This window comes from Silurus meridionalis, chromosome 3, assembly GCF_014805685.1.
Source record: "Silurus meridionalis isolate SWU-2019-XX chromosome 3, ASM1480568v1, whole genome shotgun sequence".
Classification (NCBI taxonomy): domain Eukaryota; kingdom Metazoa; phylum Chordata; class Actinopteri; order Siluriformes; family Siluridae; genus Silurus; species Silurus meridionalis.
Genome location: NC_060886.1, coordinates 14,277,583 through 14,294,229, shown reverse-complemented (window position 1 = coordinate 14,294,229; position 16,647 = coordinate 14,277,583). Strand labels below are relative to the sequence as shown.

General features: G+C 36.0%; 1 protein-coding gene across 2 annotated transcripts in view; it reads left to right on the top strand.

Moving 5' to 3' along the window:
• The window catches only part of gli2a (GLI family zinc finger 2a), a 53,356-nt gene that overhangs the window by 8,570 nt on the left and 28,139 nt on the right, over window positions 1-16,647 (top strand). For both annotated transcript variants that reach the window (XM_046845367.1, XM_046845366.1), the window contains exon 2: window positions 2,053-2,183. In XM_046845367.1, the coding sequence (XP_046701323.1) occupies window positions 2,069-2,183 (115 nt within the window). In that variant the 5' untranslated portion in view covers window positions 2,053-2,068. The remainder of the gene's footprint in view (window positions 1-2,052; window positions 2,184-16,647) is intronic.

Here is a 16,647-nt window from a genome sequence, read left to right as displayed (position 1 = left end):
CATAGTGTAGTTGTGACATAGTTGTGTCAATGCAAAGATGAGATTAAATATAGGAAGCCTGAAAAAGGTTATATATTAGCCACTTGTGGCTGAACGGTAAGGCTCAGTAGCATAAGGGGAACCAGACCACAGACTCCCAAGGAGGATTAGCTCCCAACTCTGCAGGGTCCTATAGCACTGTGACACGTGGACCTGACGCTCTGATCCTTTTCAAACACTGCACTTGTCAGAGCAGCCATAAAAAATAAAAGAGGTGCTCTCTCTCTCTGGTCTTTCTTTTACCCTAACTACCACCTGTCAAGTTGGTTTCTGACACCTGCACTATTCAATCAAATTTCAACAGCCATGTCAAAGGGTCACTCTCAGCCTGGTTCTTTACTGCATGATGTGGGCATGTGTTGTTGGCATTTAGAAACAAATTCCCACAACACTGATGCTTAGTGTGCTGTGTTTCGATTTCAGAGCAGTCCAAGTTGTTATAATTGATTGTTTCTGTCTTCAGTGATTAATTTATTCCAAAGTAAAATAATTGTGCTTTTGACAAATTCAAACTTAATCTGTGAGACTTTAGATTACTCAGAGAATGTTTTACACATTCAAAGAGGTGGCATGGATGGGAGATGGCAAATTTTTTGGAAGAAGTAATACAGATGTCATCCAAGGCCAACAAACCATCTAGAATCAGCTTACCTTGGCAGTAAGATCTTCTGCTGGCATTACTGAGAGGTGATGAATATGGCCTATGTTCCGCTTGAAATATGCTGACCATATTTGCATTTGCCATTTGCTAAACTTGATTTGCAATGTTACAACATCAATCATAATATATAAGACTTGTGGACCTAACATGTAGTCCAAACTTTGGTGTTTCAAATCTAAAATCACTGCAATGAAGTACTAATATCCAAAATTAAATTACATATGACTTTTTGAAAGCTGTTTCATAGATTTAACAGATTGTATTTTCCACTCTAAATCAACATTTTAGTCTGTCAAAGCATCCATTTGACAAACAGAATTGAGTCAGTTGGAAATGATTTCGCAATAATTTCTTTTTTATTGACATGACGTATTAGCACATTTAAACAGAGTTCAGAGCAGTAAAGTGCACAATAAAAGTGAACAGCCAGTCTTGTATGCTATCCAAGTTTCCGACTTTGCCAGCAAGTTTAAAATCTTTTCACTTGTAATTTTATTATTACCTCACCATCTGTTTTAAGCACAAGATTGTTAGCCTGCATACCAGACAACAGCAGCCTTCCAGATTTTATGTAGGTTAATATTTGCTTTACTTATCTTGTAAACTTGAAGATCAAAAGAGCACAGTGTTACTTATTTGCCCACTTAATTCTAATAAAATACACAAATGTTTAGAAAGTATTATATACATGGGATCTTATTAATTTATGGATAGCCAGTACTACACACATTAGCACAACACATTAGTGTTTGACCAATTAAATCATTGATAACATCTGTTCTTTAGCCACTTTTAACGGCCTTGCCGATTTGCTACAGAGCAAACACCATCAGTGTTTGAAAGGTTCCTAAAAGGCACTTCTTTTCAGTCCCTGACCGCCACTTGTTTGCACTGCACCAAGGATAATCTTGTAGGTTCCACAAAGTTAAACAAGCGGCACACTGCCAAGTCATCTGCCCTCAGCCTGGCGTTTAAGTGCAGCATTGACAGAGATTCAGGGGCAAAGCATTTTCTTTAGTTTTTTTTTTTTAATCATTATGCTGCAACATTGTTTTTAGGGTATACAGTATTTACAGTAGACTACCTAATCTCATTAAACTATACACATTAATGGTGGTTAATGAGGGAGCGGGTAGTGACGAAATAATGATGCATTTCTCCTCATTTACTTGGTCTGTTTGTGTACTAATATCATATCTCCAAATGCACAATGCATTATTAGGTACTTGCTAGTAACTTGATTTTTTTTTCTTGTTTTTTTTTCCTCATATAATGCAATAAGTGTATAAGCAGCACCATTGCACTGACACTATACAATTTAGATGGTGTTCTTCTCATCTTATAATCCACAGACTCAATATTCCTGCCATGGATTCTACAACCAGAACTGCCCCAGAGAAGAAGGAATGCAAGAGTTCAGGCCTGGATGCTAGCAGCTTCTCTGACCTTCCCAAGAAGCCCTCACCCACCACGATGTCACGAGGTGTGAAAGCTTATTGAAAAACACTGTACTTCATATCGAAAATGTTAACTACTCTCTATCCATATTAAGTAAGAGAACTGTCTTAAATTATATGCTCAGGTGAGCCAGACTCATGCTTGAAATTGTAAGTAGGAGATGATCAAATGCTTTAAAGGTGACATTAAGAAGAGTTATCAATTTTAATGAATTGTATAAAAAAAAAAAAGACTGTTCTGTGACTTCCACAAAAGTTTTAACAAAAGCTGTGTCTTGATACAGATGATGAAACCATTTTAATTTAGCAGATGCCCACTCATGACTCATTCCAAAAGGTTTGTCAATTTAACACTTGATTCAGTGGTCAAAAAGAGAGAATAAAGCAAAGAGGAGAAAAGTAGCACATGTTTAAAAGATGTCAGTGAATGTCTGATAAAAAAAAAACCCAGACTAACGAGGTTGAAAGACCTTGTTCTTGCCCCCAGGGGATAAATGTTATAAATTACTTAAGCAGCTGGAGGAAGAGTGGTCCACACCGTCCACCAGAGTCCTCTGACAAACACGAGAATGGCAAAAAGACCTTTGAAATGCTAATGGCCTTTTCATAACTTTGTATTTTACTGTTTAATCAAGGGATTGGTGGCCTGCCATCAGACAGCAATGATCATTAATTGTTAAGGACGCTGATGAAAATAGGACGTTGCTTTACAGGCTCTCCATAGCCAACAAAGACAAACATGAATATTAAAAATTATTATTTAAAACAAACTTGGCAATTGAATAATCAGGAAGGAATAAATTCTTACTTCTGGAGAGTGATAGAGAGAGATAGAGCAGTAGTAATAGAGCTTATCATGTTAGACTATTTAATGGAAGGTTTGGTGACCTGCCAGAAGACATTGATGGAACAATAATTGGTTTCTTAATAAGTGGTCATTTGTGTTACTTAGCTTTTTATTTAACATGTGGTTAAATTAATAAATAAATAGTTCCTGAAAAAAAAAAAAAATCATTTAATAGTTTTATCTGGTCCGTTTAGTCAAGCTTTGCCTTTGGACAATAACTTAGGACATAAACCTTGATTCCATAGCAATGGGTTTGTAATACCAGAAGGTCTGTTACACAGTTAAGTAGAATATCAAAATATTTACTGTAATATCTTCCGGGGTAAAATATGGCAATATTTTTTTTAGGAAATTGATCATTTTCTATTATTGTGAGTTCTTTTATATATATTTGCATTTATTTTTCTTTTCTGCTGTAACAGAGAAATTTCCCCACTGTGGGACGAATAAAGGTATATCTTATCTTATAATGTGTAAGTTATTTATAGGAAATAATGTTAAACATATATTAATAGCAAAAATAAAATGCTTAGCATTTCTGTTTATTAGGAAATGCACAGTATATAAAAGTATATAGAGTTGTTTAGAAATCATACAATGATTACCGTTGAGAGAATAAACTCTTATAAACTGATTTTTTTTAGTCCCTGTATACATATTTACACATATATGTATACATATATTTACATATTGTTATAAAGGCACTGTTGAAATTGGATTTTCAAGTACAATGGCAATTTGTTTTAATAATACTGAAGATAAATTTGGAAATCAGCAAAATATATGTAAGATATTTGTGAGACACTTAACACTAAATATTATTTTGCCACACTTGTGATCCCTAAAGAACATTGTCCTTGTGATGTGTCCGTTTTGCTCCATAGAAACTTTTTATTCTTTTTATTGATTAGTTATTATGTACCAGTTAACTTTCTATCTTAGCAAGTTAAATAGTACAAGAATAAAAAAAATACATTGCACAATTTGTAGTAATTACTTTCCAGCTCCAGTGTCCTATATTGTACTGTGCACTGCCCATGCATTTCTCCGACTGTATTCTTTGGCATAGTTATTTAGGTTTAAAGTTACATTTGGCTCAGAATTCAGCTAATTTTTCAGATTGTTAGGTGTCATGTGTCATGTGTCTTGCTAATGAATCAATACTTGCATTTCTGCTGATCCACAGCATGTTCTCAAAACAGGCAGCATGTTCTCAAAACAGGCAGAAGGTACAAAGGTGTAGTTTAAGAAGAAAAATTGCATTAATAACACCATATTTCATGACATTACCTTAAATATGAGTGTAAGTGTTTCACTGTGCACCCTTTGACAGTGGGTGTCAATGTAGAAATATATTTTTCCCTTTTTTATAATTATGAATTAATACAATTAACTTCATAGAAAAAATAAATATTTGCTGGAATGTAGCTTTATGCAGGTGTTTAATTAAGTGGTTGGATGTGTTGTTTGTTGCATTTATATACTTCGAATGCATTGATGAAGTAGTTAGGGCACTTTATCTCTCACTGTGAGTATCAGAGGTAGGTGGGGGATGGCAAGGGCAGAGGGCACCCTGTTCAGCCATGCGGCAAGTGGCCCCAGGGATGGGGGAATCCACTAAGGTTAGGCCAGTGGTAGAGAAAAATGTGGCTTAAAAAAACTGCTCCATCCGTAGCCTACTCTAAAAGGACAGCCACTAATCTTCCTGAGAAAGGGATTTGTGCTGTTTTTTTCCCTCCTTATCTTTCTCTAAATGAGGCCCTTCCACCACTATGGTTCTTTGGCTCTGTAAAAAGCCCTTAAAGAATAGAAATCTTCAACAGGTTTAGCTGTCTAAATCAGAATCGACTCAACCTTTCATGTTAAAGTTCACTTTTTGAGTTCACCTTTTAACATCAGTACAAAAAGACAACAATTAAGCAATGCTGCTTTAACTTTAATTTGTACATTTTTAACTGTTATTGCATTGCTAAGGTTATGAATGTGTCAGCTTATCAAATATGTACCTAAAACAACATTTTAAGAGTGGTATGAAAAGCATATGCTTTACAACTAATAATAAAATGTTAATCTGCATTCATCTTATTGCAGTTACTACATTTATGTGTATTAGAATTAGAATCAGCATAAACAGATATTACCAATATCAAAAATCTGCTTTTTCTGTTGAAGAAATTGATACTTGATACAATCCTGTTGTCCATTATTCTGCCCAAATTGAACATCATGACATACACACAAACATTAATTGTTTCATCTTGGTATTGGTATTGTCTTGAGAGAGTCAGAAATAACAAATCATATACAGTGGTCTGTGTGTATCAATACTGTCTCTCCTAATGGCCGATATCTGAGAAGACTTGGAGGGAGATTACAGGAAGGCCTATTGACTCAGGCCAGTTTTCTCTTCCTGTCAGGGGTATAGCTGCCTGCTATCTGGAACTGACTGTTTTGTTCGACAGGACAGATATATTTTCAGAGTGGGAAATATTCTTATTTTAATGCCGCTAGCTGTATATTTCTCCAAAGGTATAAGGTGACCCAAGAATATACATTATTTATAGCACTGTCTTGCATCCATGTTTGCAGTAAAGCCTTTGTGACTAAGAAATGGATGGGGTGCTGGATTAGGGTGTCAGTTGAACTTTGAGTTATCATGCTTGAGTTTAATTCAAGATCCAAGTTTTAGGCAAAATGTTTGCACCCTTGCTTCACTTTGTTCTTGGCTCCATGTGGACACTACCATACACCTACTATTTTGGCCAGCAGTGGCCCAGTGATGACTGAGCTAAGGGGATTTGTGTAAAGATTAATTCATGTGGCTTTTATAAACAGTTAACTTGATTTCCTTCCAAGTTGCCCCCTCCTCTCCTCATCTTAAATTTCATTTGGGGGACTGGCTAGCACTAAAAGGGATTTAAAGATTAGATATGGCAAATAAATGCAGAAGGATTGTCATGTTTTTTCCGCCCTTGTTTATATGAGAAAGTGGATACAGTTTACTTGGTAGTCAAAGAATATGAACAAGGGGTTTGGAATATTGCACTGCCTTCTTTAACACTTGAGGAAAGTTCAAATGAGTGTGAAACTTGTGGCCTATATAGGGAATGAGGCTGGTTATGCGGAAGTCCTCATCATTTTCCCTGAGATTTAGCTTGAATTAAGCCCCATGGGTTTTGGGTTTTTTCCCCCCAACATTTTGATGTTGGAACTTAAAATTGTTTGGCAGATTTCCAAGATTAAAATAAGTGGAAATAATGAATAATATATTTGTACAGTTATCTTGTATCTTCAAAAGAATATTGCACAACTTCAAAACATACTACTAAAAAGCATGTGGAAAAAAGTTTGTGATTAGAGAATAGAAGAACCGATTCTGATTTGAGGCACATTGTATTAATATGCACACACATTTGAGTGCTGACAGAGATACAACTAAACTCCCAGGAAGATATAATACATAAATTACTTTGAAATGAAAGTTCATCTCTGTGATATTATTTTAATGCCAGAAGGCCCTGCTGCTGCTTCAAAGCCTTTAGTTAAAAGTCAAAATGAGGGTGCTTTAGGCAATGTCTGCACACATAAATCTCTCCATACTGGAGAAGTCCACACACACGGGGTCCAAAGACAACATGTTACATTCCAAGCCATTTACAAGCAGTGGGAGAGGAGTTGGGAGCAATATATGGATGCTTTAGGGGATTAGACAGCTCCCCCCTTTCATTCCTGCTTCGTTTCTCCCACTCCTTTCTTCTTCCCCTCATTTTTAAAGGCATGCCATTCCCAGCATGCAAGGCTTAATCCTACCATCAGACTCAGGGATAGTCCCTTCCTGTTTTTCACTTCCCTGTATGGAGCCACAACCTCACGTGCTCTTGTTTCAGGTAGACGTTCTTTTAAAATCTGTATAGAGTGTGAATATCTGTGTCCTATAAGTATATTCTGTCTAATATTGTTGCTTCAAAACACTCGAGCAGCATTGCAACCTTGTGGAAATTTAGTTGGGAATGGACATTATAAACAATTTAACTATCAAAAAGATAAAAAACGTTTGGGAACAAACATTAACTTGTGTCAACAGACTAATTCCACCAACTAGTGTGTAGGCAAGAGACTGTGGGATGTGTTGTCTCCAATGTACATGCACATCTGTGCTCACCATAATGAAAACATGGTGTCAGCCAGTACCCGCATCAGCGCTCTGAGTCAGGCCAGCAGATCAGTTAAGCGTGACAGGAAGAACATGTCTGAAGTCATCTATGTGGAAAGAAAAGGAAAATTGCATACTACAGAGTAAAACTATGATTTTCATGATACAAGTAGATGTTCCTTGTGTAAAGTTTAACATTTTGTACTTTTACACCTTACTTTTTCACTAGCCATTACCAATGAACAAAACAGGTTTATAAAATATTCTAGAATATTTTTTGTTATTATTGTTTTAGAAAATATAGATTCTGCCATATACTGTAGTTTAGACTAAAGAAGATGCAGTCAAAGCATAGGTTCCCCCCCACCCCTGGCCTCGCTGAAGGGCAGTGTAAGCTTGGTATTGTTGGAGCTTGAACACCTGACATTCTGACCAGTAACTGTGTGATTCATGTCAGATTAAATATGGCAAATATTGTTACAGTATTAATTTCTTGATTTGTTTTACTTACAGTTATTCCATAAAATGAAAACATATCAATAAAATATAAGAGGTTTAAATCAACATATCAAATATCACAGATATACAAATACTAAATAAAAAAATGTTGTATCAGCATTTGTACACCATTTGGGAAATGCCTACCGAACCCCACATGTCTTTCTAGGAACTTGCCTGTGTTCTTAAAGACAAGTACAGGACAGTCTTAAAGCACTGGTCATTTTTGTACATGCTCCAAAGCCCCAATGGTTTATAGAAAAATGTGTGACCAGCAAAATAAACAGCAAGGGACGACTATGTAAACAGAGGAATACCCCAGCTGATGGTGGACCGCCAGTCACCCTGGGACATGAGAAGTTTTAGTCATTCAGCCAAATAATGAGTGTAAGTCAATGTTACTGTTATTACACTACAGTGAGTCCCACAACGTGGTAAAGTGACCTTGCAAGATGTGTGTATTGTGCTTAGTTGCGCATTGTGGTTTCTGCAAATGAAGGCTTATTTTTCATGGAGATGAGGTCAAAGCCCAAGAGAAGATGAGATTTGTTTGGACAGAAGAGAGTTGGTGTATTTTGGCATTTTCAATGCAGCGACGCATGTCTGTTTTTAGAACTCATGTCTGCTTTTACGCTGATACACCCTCTAATTTCAAGCCTAGTAGAAGTGTGCAGTATGGCCACCATGGTTTTATAGAAATGAAAGCATAAGCATTTACTCATAAAATGTTCCTAATAGAAGCACTTTAACCTCTCAGGTACATGCAGTGGTTTGCTTTAAACAGATACAACATTAGATTGTAGACAGCCTAGTAAATACTTAGGTGTTGCTGATTATTCCATAGTGAATAATTCTGTGTATTTTGTTTGTATCTGTGTAGTTCCACTGAAACAGTGAGACATAGACATCTCTGGATTGTAAGCAAAATAACCAGTGGAATCTTTTTGTATTCTAATAATCCTAATACAATATTCCAGATGAGCTACACCTAGTAAAGTTTGAATCTTTGAGAAAATGTTTAAATAATGGGTAAAAAACATTAATTTTCAATGCAGAAGTATTCACCTCAAATCAAATGCACATTTTTGTAGTTTAGCTGTATGTACATATAATTACATTTTGGTTTTGGTGTCATGGTTTATGAACCCTAGCCCTAACCCTAACCCTAGATATGGATGGCAAGGTACAAATCTATGCAAATATAAAATCTCTGGACAAATCAGTGTTGTGGCCCAGGTAATTTCCCACAATGTAAACTTTGCATTCTTGGCTTGGGCTTCAAAGTAAAGCAAGGTCAGCACACCACTCTAGCAGATACGGACTTGTTCCTAGCTTTCATGCTCATCCCACTCTTTCCACTTTAGTGGGGATCTAGGGAGGATCTTATCTTATCACATACTCAGAGACGATGGCATGAAACCAATGAAATAAACAAGCCATATTCGTGACATGCTGTGGCATGGAGCCACGTCCACATCATCATAAACAGAAGAAATATGCATCAGGTCTTAGCTTCACTGACATGAAGCCTAAATCTGTCTGCTAACAATGTAGTAAAATGATTATTGTGATGATTAGCACTTTAGACAGCTCTTTAGTTTTAACTAGCACTGTTTGATGAGCACATGCAAATTTGACATCATACTGTACATCTACTCAAACTGTTGGGTTTGGCAAAAACAGTTCAAGTCATTGGAGTGAAATCCCCTCCTAATCCTTCTTATTCAAGACAGTTGTGTTTTATAAAAGGATCACGCTTGCTCTAAAATTCTCACGACACACTAGGGGATATTTGAGAGGACATGGGGGTAGCAGATGCACATATTCAAATGTAAAGAACTATAACTCTGAAGAAAATAAATGTGAAGAGTTTAATTGTTTAGTATTTTTAATTGACTTTAACTTAATAGACATGCCACCCTAATCAAAAGGTAACCTAACCAGACTCTTACACAGTGTTTGATTTATCTCTTTTTTTATATAATGCAATTGTCTACATGTGTACAATTGAGATGTCTTGATGTTGATTACTACGGAAACATATCTTGCCCTCAGTAGTTAGCAGTCAGACTGAAGCCAACTATTAACTCATCCTGCTGGTAACTCTCAGCAGCTGAAGAAACATTGGGTTTATGAGCTGTTGGGTGTGGAAACGCACAGAAAATCTGTATCATTCTACCACACCCAGGCGGTCAGAAAAAGAGGTCAAAGTTATCTACCTGAACACTCATGCTGTAGTAGCTGTATAATTCTATCAATCCATTGTGTAAGAGCTAGAAAGGTATTTGTTCATTATAACCAAACTAAGGTTTTAACATTTTCTGAGCAAATTCAGTCTTCTAAGCTGACTTTTTTCTGATAAAAAAAAACCACCCCAGGTGCAATTTTTTTCCTAAGCCAATTCCTTCTGTTTTCCTGCTGTTTAGTAAGAGCACTTTCTGCATTCATTAGCTAAAGCTAAACAAAAGCCTGGGCAGTAGCCAAAAAGCATTCTGCTTCAGGTAAGATTTTCTTCAGTTGGGGTGGGCCTCACCCTGCTGGTAGAGACACAGAGGCGTCTGGGCCCAGAGGGAGTCATCCTAGACTTGCCAAAAACAGTCCAAAGTGAAAAAAGAGCATATTTCCACCCACACAAAACAACACCTAAAAATCCTGTAGATTTTAACCCCTGCTTTTAGAGTTTAAGTGGTTCTGATATTTTTCCTATCAAGAAAAAAAACTGTACCACTCTAAATCTGCCCAGCCACCAGACTAAACAGAAAGGAGGGGCAGTGTTGACTGAGATGTCATTGATCAACTGAGTGGTGATGTTGAATCTGGTATCAGATTTGGTTGCCATAATGCTGTATATAGCATCCCACAGGCTTTTGCGTGGTTGCCAGACAGAGATCTGCTTTCACTGTTTTGATTTTGCTTTTTTTTTTTTTATTTTGAGAGAAAGATTTGTGCAGGTGACAGGTTGGTTTAAAGTAGCACAGTGTATACCTGTGGAATTTAACTTTGCAACCAAGGGAAATACTTTCAGACATTTCAAGCCGTTGTTCTTTTTTTCCTGTTATATTGCTAAGAAGGTATTTCATTAAAACTAAAGCTAAATATTTGCAGTGCTGTGCATCCTGGCTGCTTTTGAATATATACATAATGGCAGGATTAAAAAAATAATGTGTCAAAAGACTTAAAGCAAACAATGAATTTATATATTTGTCATTTATGGATAATCTTTGTGCCAGATCTCTGAGAAAGACATTGAAATGTTGTTGCAGTGGGAATTCCCTAGCTGTGGAAATGAATACCATATCTAAATAGCTCTTGTTTTACTTGTTGCTCTGAATCTGAGTAGCTCACGTTTGACACTTCAGGCAAATTTGACATGACAGCTTGTCAAATGCAGTGAGACAGTAAAATTGCTGTGTAGTTTCTAATGAAAATGTACTCAGACAGAAGAAATAATACAAGCTTGACAACCTTCACATTAGGCACAGTGTGCATAATAGTTCCTGTGACATTTACAATGACTGCAATGAAGCACACATTTAAAAAACCTTAAAATATTTACCTAGTGACTAACGTGACAAAAAAACTCTGATACACACTCTGAAAATGGGGGTTAGTCAGAATAAAGTACTAAAATACTGAGAAAGCCATGTAAAGTGTTTCACATAAACAAAATTTCTGCACAGCTTTTATTTGACCTACAAAATAAATGACATGTTCTAATTGCAATTACATCCTCTGTGTCTTTGTAATGAAGAATACAATAGAAACATTTATGTCTCTAAAAAAAGCAGTGTGTGGCAGCATGCAAAACCATAGTCATTTAAGACTGCTTGGCTGTCAAAAGTTGAACTGTCAAATGACTCATAAATCTGTCAAAAGGAATTCTGCATTGTTTCCATGCATATCAGCGTTTATTTTAGTATATTCTTATAGACCAGACTAGCAGAATAATCTTTCATCAGCTGTTTATCTTTGTGATCATTCACATCCACCACATCAGACGTGTAAGTACAACTGAAATAGGCACGCTCTGCTATCATTTATGCCGAGCCTTGTTCAGTTTTGGGAAGCAAAGTAGTTTGACAAATAGCACCATATGATACCACTTACCATCAAGGAGAATAAACTAAATGCGGGCACATCTGTGGCACATGTGTATCTTCATCATGGACATCGTGATTGTTAAATTTTACTGAACTTTGAGATTATTTTGAAGAATAGTACAAACGCTTTTTGATCAGATTGCTAGTAGGTCTTACACTGTTTAACTCCATGCTGTTCCTATCAGAAAGGTAAAAAGACTAGTTTAGCATTTTGCTTGTATCATGCATTCTCCATGTAATTTAATCTAATTTACTTTTGATATCCTTAGTAATATGCTATAGGTTAGTATCTGTATCTGTATCTTGTATCTGTTACCAAATAATTCAGTGTTAATGCTGCTAAAATATTGTACACATTTAAAACATAACCAAATCCCTGCTGAAATATGGTACTTTCCTGAAAAGTATTTTGTGTGTGGGAAATTGTAAGATAGTCAAAAGCCATTATAAGAAAACATAAACCCTATGGGTTTCTATTAAAGCATTTTATTACGAGGGACCTTAGCCCTCTGGTAGATATTTACACATGGACATAGTGACAGCCTATGTAATATGAAAGAATGTAATTCTAGCCTAGATATGTCACACTTGCTTATGACTTTGAAAAGGTCTAGCTGGAAACTGACAGTTCCATAGTTTTATCATCTAATCTTCAGATACTTATACAGATACCCCACCCACAGGATATAGAATGTCTAATAACTTTCGTACACTCTTCTGCCCAAAGTCTTCAAAATCTTGAAGGTTGCAATCCTTGTTTTTTATGTATGCACACTTGTGTGCATGTTTCCAGTGGTATAACACCACAAATCCGAGCTTTTCTAAAGACAGTCATTGGACTGAAAAGAAAAAGTTCATGGAATAAATTACAAAGTTTTGTGTGATGATGGTGAGTCAAAACTATCCCAAATCTTATATGCTTGCAACTGATCTTGACAAAAAGGTCTGGGGTTAGTCATAAGACATGACAGTTTATTTGCTTCATTCTGTAAAAATATGTGGTACTTGGCCACATTTATCAACAGAACATACCAGACATAACATACATCCTCTAGAGGGCTGGTGTGCAAAACTATAAACCATTTACTTCCTGAAGGCAAAAAACGAAATGCACCAATTTTCCTTTACTGAGTACTCAGTTATCAGTGATACTTTTATAACTCCAGAACATCCGGTAAAAGGCTTTATCTAAGCATGGGAAAATGGCATACAGACTTTAGTTACAGTATCTGACTCAAGTTCTAGAGTAGATGCTCACAAAGCCAGATATACCTTCCATTATAAAAGCACATTCTCTGCTACAGTCATTCCACTTTAGGATACGTTTGACTGCCATTAATGGCCTAATTACCAAATTAAAGTGTCTAAAAGTGATGTCTGTATTATTTGTGCTAATGACCCTCCTCTTAACTGAGACAGAGATCAATGTAGAATTCTTCCTCACTGTCAGCCTGCAACTACTCAACCAGAGGAGCTCTCCACCTGTTTCAGATATTCCCATCACATAGCTTTTATGTTTCTCACCTTCACTCCTGTTGCCCCCAAAATTGATGGCAATTTTCATTCCTAATTTTATTTCATTGTCATTGCAATGAGCAGATACAAAAGAAACTGACAGGATGACACTATTAAGAATGTTCTTCATTTTGATAGCTAAGCGGAGGTTGGATGTAACGACATTAAGATGACAGTTTTTAAAGTTCACAACTATTTGAACTTGGATTTGTTTTTAATGCAAAGTGTACGTAATTGGCTGGAAGGCAAACAGTTTAGTGTACATAGTAACAAAAACAATTACAAATTATAAACTACATTTTATATACAGCTTATATATAGTATATCCCAGTAATAATCATACATTTACATTAAATGCCTATTTTCCATTGTAGGAACAAATATCTCTTAACACAGAGCAAGACTATTCCATTGGCCTGTTATCAGGGATACATAACTCTTGCAAGCCTTACACATAAATTAATTATATATGTATAGTTTTTATTTTGTCTTATTTTATGAATCTAAACACCAGTGTTTTAACTCAACTGGCGATGGTATTGTGGTAGAAAATACATCTGAATTTAAAAATCATCTATATTATCAATCATCAAAATATGGATTGATGACTATTGACAGGTTAACACTAACTTGTTTATTACCAAAGTCCTCATAGTTATTCTCCAAATATATAAACACAGAAAAGCAAACAACTTTCATAGACTATCACAGCACAACATGTCATAGCACCACTTCCCTAGTCATTCACTGCACAATATGATGTTTGCCTGCTTTGGTCTGATCTGCAGTTAGCATAATACTGTTGAAACAGAGGTGACTCTGGACTCTGGTACTTTTCAGTAACGTGTTGCAGGGTCATCTTAGATCCTTCTGAAGTGTTTACATAGACCTCTTGTGCTTCTTTTCAGTCTTCTCTAGCAGCTTGTGCTAAGATAAATATTGCCCTATGCAGAGTGCACTCCGAGGGCCAGACAGAAGCATGCCTCTGCTCGTCAGACAATATTTACAAGAGCACCAAGAGGACTTAAACAAGTGTGTGAACAAAAACATAGTGGATTTAGTTTCTGTCTAAGTTCATGATATTTCAGAGAGCATTTCTAGGCTGAAACATATACATTGGACAAAATGAGCCTGTACAGATAACATATGCACAGGTAACAAACGAAGTGTAAAACCTGTGTCTGTTATGGTGTGTCCAGACTTTGCCTTAGAGGTAAGAGTTCCTTGTATTGTAAATTAATACAAAATCCAGCTGACTGTTTGCTTTAATCCCAAAATAAAAAACTTCTATCCTGATACGACTAGATTTATTCAAGATAACTTGCCAATAACAGGGCACAAGGGCTCACTAAACAGTTTGATGAGTATAAATATAATGACAATTATATAACTTATTAACATAGCTTAAGTTAAAGGAAGTTGTCTATACTACCATTCCTGCTTCAAATGCAGTATTTTTTGGTCATCAGTGACTAAAAAGCAAACATTGCAGTGTATAAAAGCTAAAGCCTGGAAAAATCTGAGGCTCAGCCACTCACAGTGACTGAAGTTATACAGACCCTGGTTCTTAGTCCCAGGTTGGCCTTCAAACGCAAAGACTTTAATCAAGAGGGACATGCAGACCAACACCTCTAGTTTCTGACCACTCAACTGGTATGAAGTTGAAAAAGCTACATGTGTTACTCATAGCTCCCTGTTTATTTACTTTTGCATACTGTAGTTTTTGAATACTGAGTTGTGGTTTCAGAGGTATGAGGAGTTCTGGCATCCTTACTGAATGCTCCGTTACCTGGGTTCAACTCAGTTACCTTAATAACAGTTTGTGTCAGAAAACACTGAGATGGTAATAAAATATTGCAGCTAAAATTATTTTGTTTTTGGGTAATAGCAAAAAATACTATCTAGGAAATCCCTAATTGATTTTTTATTAAAAATCCTGAAAATAAAAAAAGCATTTTTGTGGTAAAACTTTACACCTGTCAAATTACTGTGGATGCATTGTCTTTATTGTCTTTTCGAATGTTGAAATGCATTTGAAATGATTAATTACCCTGATTTAGTAATAAAATGACTTTAAATTAACAATTAGCTATTATTAATGAGTTAATAAATATTTATTATATAATATAATTAATATTAATAAATTGATTAATAAATGTTAGAAATGCCTAACCTGAAATCTTCAGTCTGATAGATATGAAGGGAATTTTCATAATATACACACAGAACTATGCATGATGGCACTGCGGCACCCTGAATCCATGTAAGAGGTCCAAGGAAGCTGGGTCAGAGGTGAACCCTAACAGAAAAGACCCTTTGCTGCATGTATCCATACACCGAGGGCAAAACAGAGTAAACAGGATGACACCTAAAATAGGAACAGTGGCGGAAGTGTGCTGACATAGCAGAATAGTTTTCAGCAGAACTGGGAACCAGAAAGGACATGTAATGCACACCTTGCAGACGATTTATTGCACAACAAAATGATCTGACAAATGGCTTACTCATCTACCCAGAAACAATACTAGTCTTTTCACTAAGGATTCTTTACCCAGGTGTGGCATGAGGACTATATTTCCTGAATCCTTGGGCATTTCTGTTGTAATGCTTCCATTGGCACTGACAAGCCAGCAGCCATAAAATATGATTTGACATATGGAATATTTCTAAAGTCCCAAAAAGTTACATAGTGAACACTGATGGTCAAATGCAATTTGTTGTATAGTTTATTTATGTTTCTTGTTAGTGCAAGGAGCAAAACTAAACTTTTGCATGAAATTGTGCTTTGTTCTCATGGCCACACACAGATGGTTTAAAATCCTTTATGTCAACATTTTATTTTCGTAAAATTAAGAAACACCAGCTTCATAACCATCATTCAGAAATAGAGAAGTAGCCCTTTAATAAGAACCACACAAATATGTTACTTATATTATTGTAGCTTATTAAATCAGCTGCAAGTGGCTTACACACACTAAGTGTAATGTCTCACTTGCCACTATAAACATCTACAGAATAGATTTCCATGAAGCTGTAAAAACATTGCAGAAACTTTCCACTCTGCCAGGTGTGTCAAGCTGACTGTGATATAAAATAAGCATAAGTAACAATTTCTTACCAAAACCAGGATTTTGACTGGTACAAGGATTGAGGTTATTATATATAGATTATATTTGACAAATCGGTCATGTTCAGAATAGAAGTGTGCACTCCAGTCATGTCTGTGTCATCTAGAGCAGAAAATGAAAGCATTATGTAGAAAACAAAATTCCAGTGTACCTAACATTTTTTAAGAAAAAGTGAGCACTTCCCAGCACTCATAATTGACCCACAAAAACTATTTGGCTGCCAAAACTCAACATTATCCACCATCAGAC